Below are 12,825 nucleotides of genomic sequence, written 5' to 3'. Positions count from 1 at the left end.
AGAAGAGAGCCAGTCTCCCTACAGGGGACTGAGGGCTCTGTATCAGTACCCAGCACTGCGCCCTTCAGAGCAAGGTGACCTCCTTACCTATGGGATATACCAGCAGCCCTCATCGCTCATTTATTCCCTGAAGTGAGGGTAGTAGACAAGCAGTGGATTTGCTGTTATGCACTAGTATAATCGATTACATTAATGTGTTGAATTCCTCCCAAACAGGGCTCAAATGGCAACACAGTGACTTCTTTCCTATTTCTCTTCTCTGTTTACTGTCTTTGTAAATATAAATTCCTTCAAATTTGCAGTCTGTTTGAGCTTACTTGCTAGGTTGCATTACAGTTGATTGACGCGGTCATCCTCAGTAATGTTAATCACAGTACAGAAGTGTTGTTTTTCCACACCTTTTTTTCTTACCTTTGCATTCCTCTGCCTGCAGGATGACTACCATTAAAGAGCTGATATTTAAGTAACAATACTGTTTGATCTGATGTAATTATTTAGAGAATGTTTTCATGTTTTTGACAAAATCAGATATCTCAGTCAATACTTCGTCTGAAAGTAACATAAATATTTTATAAGAATCATGTAAATTACGTTCCACATTTTAGTAGGTTTAGGGTTATTACTTGCCTTCCTGTGGTGTTCTGTAGGGATTCATGCCTTTTTTTTTTTTCTTGCTGAATGCCCATAAATCATTCTTGCTGTTATACAAGGCAATGTCAAAGCCTGAAGAATTTAGTTTTATTTTTAAAGCTAAAAGTTAACAAATAGTACTGATCATTTCTGTTATGATGATATTCTAATCCTCCTTGGGTCTCTGGGCAATACTGTAACTCCAGTGATTAGTCACAGGAATATTAATTACATTGGACCCATACTTCAGCCTAGCTAATGTCTCTCTGTGGCAGTGGTGATACTTAAGACAAAACAAAATGTTGATTTGAACAAAATGTTAATTTGATCAATGTTCAGGGTGTGGGGTTTTTTTTGTGGGTTTTGGGTTTTTTTGTTGGTTTTTGGTTTTTTTGCTTATCATAAACTAATGGGATTTGCATGCTTACTCCCAGAGTATAGAAACTATTTGTATGGGCTTTCTCCTTTTGTTTTTAAGTAACTCCAAATTTAAAGGCATTTCATTTTTTTCCTCATTGATCTGTTACTTTATTTTGGAAACCATATTCTGTAACGGAAATTAAGTTGCAACAGAAAAAACAAGAATGTGTGTCTGTGTATGTGTCGGGTTTTTTTTCATATCGAGGCCAGTGGAGAGAGCACAGGTCAATAGAGGTGAACTGGGTTAGAAGTGTTATCACATATGGTTTCCCCTGGAAGCCAATGAAAAAATTTAAGCAACAGTCATCACCTATTCCCATCCTTCCTAAAATCTTTTCCATAGAGGAACTGCTACCAAAAATGAGGAAGAACTGAAGTAAATCGTGGTTGCTGTCATGGAGAACCTTGCTTTCAAGTGTGTTCTCCTCATGTGGAAAAAGAAAATTGTGCTACGGACTTGAAATAGTTTGCTTATAGTGTACCAGGAGATGGTTTGCAGTGAGCGGCATGTGTCTGGCATGGGACGAGAAGGACAGAAGTGATATATTGAGAGTTATTGAGAAACTAGGATTCTCTCTCTCCCATCCTCCCCTTTCTACCAATGTAAAAAACAAGTGAGGAAGCAACTTAGTATTTCCCTCCATCTTTCTCCTCCTTAATCCTGGAAGCGTGAGAAAATTTCCAAGAGCATTAAAAGACATAATGCTTGCTGAAGCAGTTATTTCTCTCTTCTAAATGATGAAGCTGTTGAGGAGCGGTATTGAAGGGTACTCATTAACTTTTCTGTTCCAGTTTTGTAAAGTTGGCTTCCATTTCCCCCTCTCTGATTTTTGATATAGGAGTTTATGACAGACCCCTCTGATTCTGATCTGATCGAAGTGAGGAGACTTAGTTCACTGAACTTTGCTCCTTCAGCAGAGGTAAGAGCTACCATTAAATCCCAGAAAGTGATGGCAGATTAGAGTGGAGATAGTACTAGAATATAAACCCTAATTTTTTCGGGGCTATAAATATTAAAATTATAGGCCTTCACCCAGAAGAATTCTTCAAAGAAAGGTAATGGTGATTCAAAGCAAGAAAAAAGCAATTTGGAGAGGACATCCTATGCATGAGAAAACAAAAATGGTTTTGATCAGATCTGAGGCGCTGTAGGATCTTTGTCTTTCCTTCTTGGAAGTACCTGCCTCCTGAAGGTTTAGTATCTCTAATCCCTCATCACAGAAACTATCTTTAAGCATAAGGCAGATTCTTTTTTCCGTTGACGTATATTTCTGTAAATATTCCCTTTCCCAAAGTAAAAAGAAATGTAACTTTTATTTCTTCTGCCTTTGGTAAAAGCAATTTGCTTTGAATCTACTGATTTTTCTTCGCAGGTATGAAAGTACATTACATCTTTTTAAGAAAGATTTTTTTGTGAGTCAGTTTAAAGACTGAACAGTGTTTTCCAGGCAGCAGTCCTCCAGGCCAAGATAAGTGGCCTTAGAGTAACGCTAACGCGTATTAAGCCTCATTTAAATAACCTGCCAGCACTTTTTAATTTAAAATGTTAATGATAAAGGTGCACTAGTCAGTAAATAATTTGGAGAGCTGACAGTGACTGTTTGGTCAAAAGTTAAGAGCTGTGGTGATACAAGCCACAATTCCCAAAGCAGACTAATGACCTGTGGTTCCTCAGCTCTTGGATGCTCAACTGGAAATATGTTAAAGATGCTTAACTTTTAGCTGCAGGAGATCTAGCAGTTTTAGAAAATCAGCCCCAATTATGCTTTCTCAAGTCGAGGTATCCAAAATTTTAAGTCAGTCTTACCACACCTGAATTTTCACTTCAGCTTTTGTAGTTAAAGGGGAGATGCTTCAGTGTGTATTCTCTAAGTACTTCAAGAAATCAAAAGAAATTAAGTGATTAAAAATACAGTTGTCTGGTTAAGCTTCCAAAGAACACGTTCAGCTCTAATGTTGACTTACCAGTGGATTTAAATATGAAACAAAAAGCAAAACCACATTTACAGCTTAAGGGAACATGCAAAATTCTCCTGTTTTAATTTGAAGGCTTCATTAAAAATAAGTCGCCATCAAACCTCCCATTCTAAAGCTTTTGTCTTGAACTGTTCAGTTCTCCATGTTCAGGCTTTTGGCTGTGGACAATCAGCCCATCAAGGTAATGTGTTGTATATAGTAGACAGAAAGACTCATCTGCTGCATATCGATTAAAAAGAGGGCGGTTCCTGTCATGCACAGTGGAAGTGGAAGGATTCTTGACTTGATCAAGCTATTTCAAAGCGTCTGTTATGGACAAGATTCCTTTCTGGTCCCTGTACATCATGAAAGCACTGCTTTTGTGAAACTCTTCGTGCAGTGTTTCAGGAGAGAAGTAAGAAATAGTGTTAAATACTGATGGATAGTTTCCAGGTTATGGAGTAATGTATATTTTCATAGCTGTACTACTGCTGCATATTCTAGCAGAATGTAAATTATTTAACAGATGGATGGAGTTATTAAAAATCTTGAGTGTGAACTTTAGTATTTCTCTGTATTCAGATATAGGAAAAGTGTGTTTTGGGGGTGGGGATGGAGGTTAAAGCCCCTAATAAGCTTCTCTCCTGTTTCATGAATGCAGAAATCCACTACATTAAAGAATAGAAGCTTCTTAGGTCTTTTGTCAAATTTCCTGTGTAGGATTGTTCCTTATGTTAGATTTCCTATGGCTGTCCATGGCATATTTTTAATCACATCAGGCAGTGGGGGTAATTTTCAGTAGTCATAATAAATATTATTTCATTTCAGAGAAAACATTGGTAATATGTTGCCTTATCATTTTGTCTCCTGCATTGTCTAGTTCTTGGAAACTTTGCAATAGCTATAGTTGTTGGAAATACACTGTTCTTTGATTTGATCACTGCACTGAGAATTAAGGGCTATTTTAGATTATAGTTTCCTGGAAAGATGTTGTCCATAGTGAAGTTCTGAAGACCCTCTTTAATTTTGCGTTTTTATGAAAAGGAGCAGGTCCCACGTGACAATTGGTGATTTTTCTCAATCAAGTAGGAACTTTGACTGAAAGGAGTTTCTGAAGAGAAGGAAAGTAGTTCAGTAGAGATACAGCACAATGTAGTAGACCCTGAGACTGTGGCAACAAACCTAGCTCTGGATTCAGAAATGCAATAGTCAATAGTGAGGTGCCCAAGCTAATAATCCCTGCCAAGAAGAAGGGTTTACAGTCCCTGGTGGACTACTACGATAATAGACCTGTATGGCTTTTGGGACTGAAGTCAATGTCACAGTACAGGACAGCCTTGCTGCGTGGGAGCATATCAATGGCTCCTGGCTCTTTGTAGTGCACGTCATTGCAAGGTGTAGACTTGGTCTTAGTCTCAAAGTAGACTAGATCTATGCTAGAAATCCGCTAGTAAAATAAGACATGTTTATATACATGCCAGAAGCCCTCATGTAGTGAGATCACATAATCCCTTGATTCTAAACTTAATTTCAATGGGGAGCCAATAAAGGCAACATAAGACATAGCCTCTTGCCGGTATGAACTGTGTCTACACTTGGTAGGAGCTGCCACTATAACTCTCTTCTATGGTTGTACTGCGAAATATTTCTCAGAGCAGAGTAGGTCTAAAAGACTTTCAGCCTCATTTAAAGAAATACATATGCTGCTTTAAACAGAAATATGCAGAATTAAGATGATAAAAAATCAAAAATGTGAGTGTAGCTTTTTGGTAGGAATGTGCTGGACGTTTATTGATGATCTCAAATTGAGATACTTCTGTGTTGCGTGGCAATAATATGTTTTGGTAACTTCATGGTCTACTGTGTTTGGCTTCTTTAGTCTACAAGCTATGATGCTTTAAAATGAATCACAGTTTAAGAAGGATTAAATGCTCTTCATGAATCCCTCTGTATCTAGATACATGGTTACCTAGAGTGCATGCCCTTGTATTTTTTTCTGAGCTATTGTATTTTCATTGTTTTATTTGAGAAGATGCATTTGTTCTATATATATATAAGGAAGGTGCTTCTTAAATCTAAGTAATAAGTGGTGAAGGGTTAAAAATCTGAGGTCCTATTAATGTAGGGAAATGCTGACACAAGTTCTTCAGTCCTTTTCCTGACAGAACACCCATCTTTAATTTGCTCGTCTCTTTACCCATATAACATTGTACATCTGTCCTTGAAAACAGCTCTTGCAGCATAAGTGTAGCCAGTGCAGTCAATTTAGCAAAGGTTGCTGTCTCTGTCCTAGCAATACAGGCAGACAGCCTGGAGCTACGACTTATAATCAGCTAAACAGGTATATGAATAATTGCTAAAGATAGAAGTCTGTGTTAATTGCTGGTCTTAATCTTGTTCTCATAAATTGTTACAAAATTATCCCCCCCACACCCCCCCCCCCAGCAACCACATGTCAAAATGAATATTTTTCTCAAATTCTAAGTAATCTAGTGGATTTTGGAACATTTTTAGCTTTAAGAAGATCCTTGCTAAATATTTAACATACACGTACTCCCTGAGAATCCTTTATACCGCTTTGTTCCACTGCCAACATGGTGGAAGGAAACATGGCACTGAAAAAGCATGAGGCCTGAAGTATTTGGAGTTGACTGAGACCAGTTTGCCAGTTTCTGAAAGCAAAAACTGATATTAAGCTGTTGTTTCTCTTAAAATGATTGTCTACCACAATTTTCCTTGACGAATCTGAGAAAAACCACTTTCTTTTCAGACCATTTCCTTTCTTCTGCAATCACTGTATATTTGATTATCAAAACAGACAAAACTGTAAAGATCCCCTAGTTCTATCTTCTTGTTGCTAATGCAGTAATGCTGCACAGTAAGCGGGGAAAAATTAAGGGATGCTTTTAGAGATTGATTAGTGTATGGGGGGAAGAGTGACAGTGACTGCATTTGGTCTTCACCACAAAGATTTTGCCTTATTAGGCTACTTTGCAAGCTAAACTGTACTTTATCTCACAGTCCGCTAAAAATAACTCTGTATGGCTTTCTGGCAGATTGATACAAAAAGTGTATGATGATGGTACATGGATTTGTTTAAATACAAAGCTAGAAGCATGAGCTGGCCTCCAAATGATGAATGTCTTTGTATTCCAGAATGGAAGCTTTCCAAGACAGTGATGCATAGCCACCAATTTGTAACTTTTCTTTTAATTTGTAACTTCGGACTTTTATCTATTTGTTTATTTATATAACCTCTCATATGCTAGATATGGCATCGTTAAACATCTATGTGCACTTTTGATGGTTTTCTAGACTCTGCAGTTGTCTTGGAAAAAGTGACATTGTGTTGTTTTCATAGACTTTTTTTTTGCATCTCGGCTTCCTCATTTGAATGCTCTCATGGTTCACTCATAGCACAGAAAAAGGGCTCTGTCATTAACTTTCCTATGTATAGAGTGTAAACACTGTAGCTAATGAAGGGCATATCTTCTCTTTACATCTTTTCTTATTCCACTTATGTCCCACTCAGGCTGTTTGTATCCCATATTCCTTCTCACTACTGATACCTTCCGTACTTTAGTGGATTTTTTTTTTTTTTGTAGGTAATAATAAAAAAGGATATAAGCAAATAGCCTAGGTTTCCTCTCAAACCCATTTTTGGATTAGTGGCAGCTCAGTAAAAGGGGGCCAACAGGATTATGCAGAGGGGAGGACGAGTCAGATTGAGGCACTCCCCAGAAAGCCCGAGCAGCCCTGCTCACAGCACTGCTTTGGGGGGGCTGGAGTAAGGAGAAGTGTCAACTGGAGATGAATGAATGTATAACCTAGAAGGAAAAATTAAAGGAAAATAGTTGCTGGGATTGAGTGTTTTCATGGAGGGCTTATTCTTTTGAGATCTTAATGAGGAATATTCATACGATTGATATTTCTGAAAAATATTGCTAACAGTCAAAACAGGGCAAACTGGACTTACAATGCCAAGAAAAGACCAGGAGCCCTAGCAGGGCTTCTATTTTCCAAGCTTCAGTTTCATTTACACCTTTGCATCCCGTCAGTCCTGCACAGCCTCAGAAGCTGGTGTTCTGATAGTTCTCTGCCTTCTTTCAAGTGAGACCTGATTAGGTTGCTGTCTTCAGAGCTGCCTCCTCATCCCCTTGAACAGTTAAGCAGGGAGAGAGGAAGCTTAGCTGTAATTAACCCACAGGTTGCTAGAGGTGGGGTGGGGCTTCAGCTACCAATGGCTACAAGCTCAATAAAAACAAACATTTTGTCTGAGAATATAAACTTGAGCATCTCAAAAAAACAGCAGAAAAATATGTTTTACTAAAGCGCATAGTAAACTTTCTTAGAAATAGAGGCGGCCTAATCCTCATTGCATTTGAAAGTCTTGCTTCATGTATAATAAAGTTTTTAGTCCTTTGCAGTACATATGAATGCTAAAAGATTAGTTTGAAATATTAAGAAACAGTTGATCAGATATGCCCCCAAAGTGGTAGCAGGCTAAAAATGTCTAAACTGTATGAGGAAAACTGAGCCATTTGCAAGATGTGGTATAAAAATCTTTTAATCAAAAGTTAGTGAAAAATATGGATGTTTTAGAAATCCACTCGATCATGCTGAAAAATTTGATTTAGTATGGAAAGAGCTTCATTTAATTTCCATTTCTATCTGATTTGCTAGAAGAGATGTCATGAAGTCTAGCCTAGGTGCCAAAATAGGCACTGAAAGTGGAGATGCGCACTGAAGACGTTTGTGCCATGCTCCAGTTTACCAAGGAATTTGAATGAAATTACCTAAATATTAAGACATAGCTAAAATTTGGAAAAACAATAAAGCCTCCCATGTCACAAAAAGCAGTTTTTAAGACATTCATTAGTATTCGTAGCAAAATGGATACAGTAAAAGAAGGGCAGAGCATCACAGGTGAGGTATGTTCCGTCTGTCTTTAGAGATGCCTGACGGACAAGTAGGTATGGGAGGGGGCAGCTGCAGTAGCTCGGTTGCTGGTGAAATAGCGCTGGAGACAACTCTGAACTGATGCCGTCATTGTACAGTGACACTTTTTTTTTTTTTTAGTTCTGTAAAGCCTCTCTTCTGACTGTCATCCTACATTACAGATGTGATTTTTCCTTAGTGTGCTTCATTCTTTATTTCTGCATGGTTTGGTTACTTTTGCTTCCAGTTTTCTGTAAAAGTATAGCTGTGAAGAGAACCAAAGATACAAATATGATGAATGTGGCTTCACTCTGTAATTCTGGGGTTTTTTCCCCCCATATTTCATTGTAATTTTACAGATTTTTTTTGTTTCCCTGCGCATGGTAAAGACATTTAATCAAAAGAAGGAAGGAAGGAAATAGAGATTAGATAATTGCAACATTGTGTTTTATTAGATGGATTTAAGGTAGACCTCCTTTTCCAAAGATTATGGCAATTGACAGAGGTGTTTTTCATTGCAGTGCCTACAGGTCTGTCCTGAGCCTCTGCATAAGTTTGAAGGAAAGATTTTTCATAATGGGGTAACAAGAACATGAGCATTTCTGTGGTCTTGAAAGTTTTAAAGGGCGTAAGTCTCTTTCAGAAGATTTTGAGTGTTTGAGTCCAATTGTTGTGTGCATCCAAAACAGATTCAGTGTTTCCAGGTGTGTAGTCCAGATCAGAGGGTCCATCAAAACATTGAGCTACCAAGGGCGCATGCAAACGGTGGTCATGGGCAGCAGGAGAATGGGAAGTGCTGTGTTGTTACATTTTGTAACTTTCCTACCTTTGTTTTATAAAGCTTGACAAAGAAGGGGACCGAAGTTACCTTTTACTTTAGTTGAAGTAATCTCCGACTTAAACAAGACAGGACTAAACCACATAAAAGAGTCCTTTTTACTTTGCTTTTTATGCTGGGTTTTCCTCTCACGCCTCTCTCTGGATGGAGTTGGTTTGATCCTGGAAAAGTGGGTTATGCATGAAAGACACTTGATGCAGAGTCAAAGGATTTTTTTTTTTTCCCCAAGTACATGGTTGGTTTCTGACTGGGATGCAGCCCTGTGATTTATAACGGCTTCAACTGACTCAGCCTACTGTGAAACATTAGGAAAAATCCACAAGTCCACTGATCCACGTATTCTGTGTCTTTCAACTATGTAATTGTAAGCCTTCTAAAGAGTTTTTTGAATCCTTTGAATCAATACTAAAATATATGCATGTCCAGGGAACTAATTCTTGGGCAAATAACCTGCTCTAGACAAATGTTGTAAGGAACTACCCTGCTGTGTTCAGCAGTGCAGCAAAACTCTGATGAATAAAGATTGGTCCCCAAGATAAACCTTTAAATCTTTGGTCATAGAAAATTTGCATTGCTGAAGGGTTATATTATGACTCAGTGGGCAATAACTGGTATTACAGCTACCTGAAGAGCATTTTCTTACCCCTTGTGTTTTCTTTCTCTAAACAACTTCTCTGCTCTTTCCTCTGTGCACCTCTCATAATGAAATTACAGTAGAACATGATGATGTCCCCTCTTGTACAGTCTACTTGATTCTGAAACATCCAAATGGGGGACTTGATCTCTGCCCCTCTGCAGCCTTTCCTTCTTTTCCTCTTGGCAGTCTGTGTCTTTATTACAGGTGTTCATGTATTTGGTTCATTTTTGCAATATCAGCAAAGAGGAGCAAGGAGGGAGAAAAGCAAGAATTACACCCAAAGTCTACCTCACTTGAACTAGTTGAAGATAAGTTTTGTGCCATTTATGTTGAGCAATCGAAGGCACCTGAACATACAAATCTGTCCACGTTGTTCTCTTGTTCACCATAAAAACTGGTGTTCCATGGGCGTGCAGGTCTGTTGCACCATCATGACTTAAGGATGGACTTCTGACTTTTTAAAAATACAGTCCTTGAGAGAGAAGCATCTTGGGCATGAAGAGCAAAGAGCAGTACCATATGGATGTGCTGGTGGTGGTTTGTTTCTGTGCCAAGTGGTGACTGACAGGATTGAGATTTGGGAGGATTCTGATCACTAATATGGCTTGGCATTGACAACATACGTTAAACAGACAAACGCGGCCTCCTGTTTCAAGGTAAATGGGACTGCTTTGAAGATCTTTCACCTCTTCTCCTTAATCAGCTAGAGGTGGCCCAAGTAAGTGTCTCCTTTCCCCTGCATAGGACTGAACGATACCCTGACCCCGTCTCCCCTCCCCTGTGGGGCTGAGCATCTCGCTGGCCCTGCGGGAGAGCGGCCGCTCAGGATGCGAGCGGCCAGGCACACCGCCAGACAGCGGCATCCCTGGGGCGTCAGTAGCCGCACAGAGTGCAGCCAAAGAGTCTGCTCTCCCATTCCTGCATTTAAAAGGTGCTTCCCCAGTACGGACCTGCTTCTCCCAGTAGTAGATGTCTTCAGTGAGTCTTGTTAATAGTTATCACTGCCTGAGATAACCTTCCCTGTGATGTAATTTGACATACTGCTGTCAGTGGGGCTTAAACATAGTAATCTTTAGAAGTGATTGGGAATTTGCCCTAGAGAAAAAACTGTTATGATTAATTTCTACAAATGATAAACCACTCCTTCAAAATACTGCATGCTATGAAGTGTGATTTAATCCATTTAACTACAGAGCCTGATGCTTCTGACAACTGTGACTCAAATGTCATCACAGAAAGTGATATTTCAAGTGGCAGGGTGGGATTAGAAACCTGCTGAAGATTTGTCAAAGGAGAAGTAAGTACATAATTTTTAGATAAGTGATTTGTCTACTCTAAACCACTTCCGCTGAAAAGACAGGCAGCTTAAAAGAGAAACTTACACTGTTACACTAGAAAGAGCATTTAATTGCAGAGGGGGGGGGAAAAGGCAATCCTCTTACTTATGGTGCTAGTTAGAAAAACATACGGGGGAATACGAGTTTTCTATACAGAAATAATAACATTATTTTTTGCCTCAGAAAATAAGATTTCATTGAGGCTTGTATGAGGAAGGAGCCAGTCTCAATATTTGGGACCTCGCAACTGCCTGATACGTTCTTCTTGTTGTTGCTTTGTGTGTTTTTTCAAAATCTGAAGTAACACCACGATAGCTTACGAACTGTGTGAAAATTTTGTAAATGCAGTAAAACCTGAAATAAGCACAAAAATGTACATTCTGTGTCTATCTAGAATTTATCTGGAGTTATAGTCAATTATAAATTTCATTCACATCCACCAGGTCTGAACTCAGGGCGGTTACGTTAGCAGGGAATTTGGTCCTTGTTTGGGATTATCGACATACTTCTCTTGCTGCTTTGCCAGTCCTCTAAAACTCGTGCTCGCTATTATCTATTCTGCCAGCCTGGCTGTATAATTTACGTCTCCCTAAAGCATCTGTCCACTCTGAAAGGCGGTAAAAACAGTTGTATGAGGTTCTGTACTGTTCTTTTGTGTGACTGAATCTCAAATTTGATCAACTGCAATGGAAACTACATTTTGTGTAAGAGTTTGTTCCAGCAGCCCCATGGGTCCACCTGAGTCTCTGAGGCCCTGGAGGAAGGCTTGCGCACGCTGTGCGGACTATCTGCTATGGACACCGGCCCAGCGCCGTGTTTCCTACCACCTGTAGCAGCCATGTTGTTCAGAGGTCTTCCTTCGCGCAGGCTTGTGCAGCTCTGAGATTGCAGAAGCATTACGGAGGGTTTGGACTGCAGTACTGCCAAGTCTGATGCCTGAGGAGAGAAAGCAGTCACCCTGTCTGACAGGCTGACGACCTTGAGCAGGTACTTCAGGGTGGAAGTCCGGTGAAAAGCATGCATACCTTTTACTTGTTTGAAGTGGATTCCCTGGGAAAAAAAAATGAACATGAAATCTGACAGTGCTTTTCTGTGGAATCATTTTCAGAGAAGAGCTGCTCTTTGATATCTGTGATAGTTTGCTGCTCCGATCTGTCATGTTGCAGACTCTTTCTGCTAAGGTGTTTACGAAGCACGGTTAAGTGACTGCAAGCGGGGCACAGAAAGGCGAGGCCGTTTTTTTCGCCGAAGAGAATTTTGCTGGAGAGCCAGTATTTGTTTCTTGAAGTCCTCCTTTGTTGTTGTTTGGTTGGTTTGGTCTGTGGCTGGAACCTGCAGGCCAGCTTCCCTGCCAAAGGGCCGGGTGCGCCTTTAAGAGGTGGAGGTGCCTTCGTGCAGGTTGTGCCGGGGAAGGAAGTGGCTCTGCGCCGCAGGAGGCTCGCAGGAAAAGGCTGGTGCTCGGCTGCCCACAACTTAAACTGCCAGTTTTCCCTCCGAGAGGGAACAAGCAAATGGTCACATTACCTTCCTCTTTGGTTCTCTTTTTTTCTTTGACACTGTCAACTGAAACGCTGTCCGGCAAAGGCTGCGTTGCGGCACGGTTTGGTACGTGAAACTTGCTTAAAACTCTTCCAGGGGCAGCGCTGAACTCGGAGTGGCGTGGGAAAGGGTGATGCTGTCGGGAGCCGCGGGCGGCCGGCAGAGGCGAAGGTCTGAACTCCCACCAAACGACCCCAAGCAAGGAGGCTGTCCCGCTGGCGGCAGCGATTCCAGCCGGCAGCCCGGAGCGCCCCCGCCTGCGTGCCTCAGTTTCCCCTCCGCAGCGGAGGGACGATGCCCGTCGCTCCGCCGAGCGGGAGCGCTGCGCCGGCCGCCGAGGCGCCCGTGGGCGGCTGGCGCTGGCCACCCCCGGCCCCGCCGCCTCGGCGGCCGCCCCTCTTGGGCCCGGCCCGCCCCGCCGGAGCCCGCCGGTGGCTCCTGCCCCGGCCCGGGGCGCGGCCGGTCCGGAAGGAAACTCCGGGCCGCGGGGGCCGCCCGCCCCGGGCGCTGCTCCGCCGCCGAGGCGGCTC

At 41.2% G+C, this 12,825-nt stretch overlaps 1 protein-coding gene across 9 annotated transcripts in view; it reads left to right on the top strand.

The window, feature by feature from the left end:
- ZMIZ1 (zinc finger MIZ-type containing 1) overlaps positions 1 to 12,825 on the top strand; it is a 364,625-nt gene that overhangs the window by 255,608 nt on the left and 96,192 nt on the right. The window contains exon 1 of one of the 9 annotated variants that reach the window (XM_087765612.1): positions 8,526 to 12,361. The exons of the other annotated variants lie outside the window; for them this stretch is intronic. Coding sequence (XP_087621738.1) covers positions 12,268 to 12,361 — 94 coding nt within the window. The 5' untranslated portion in view covers positions 8,526 to 12,267. Of the gene's footprint in view, positions 1 to 8,525; positions 12,362 to 12,825 lie in introns of those variants that run through there. 9 annotated transcript variants of the gene reach the window in all.

This window comes from Nipponia nippon, unplaced genomic scaffold (assembly GCF_047370975.1).
Source record: "Nipponia nippon isolate SJK-2023a ecotype South Korea unplaced genomic scaffold, ASM4737097v1 scaffold_3, whole genome shotgun sequence".
Taxonomy (NCBI): Eukaryota; Metazoa; Chordata; class Aves; order Pelecaniformes; family Threskiornithidae; genus Nipponia; species Nipponia nippon.
Note: the sequence above shows the minus strand (reverse complement) of the source record. Positions and strands in the feature narration are given on the sequence as shown.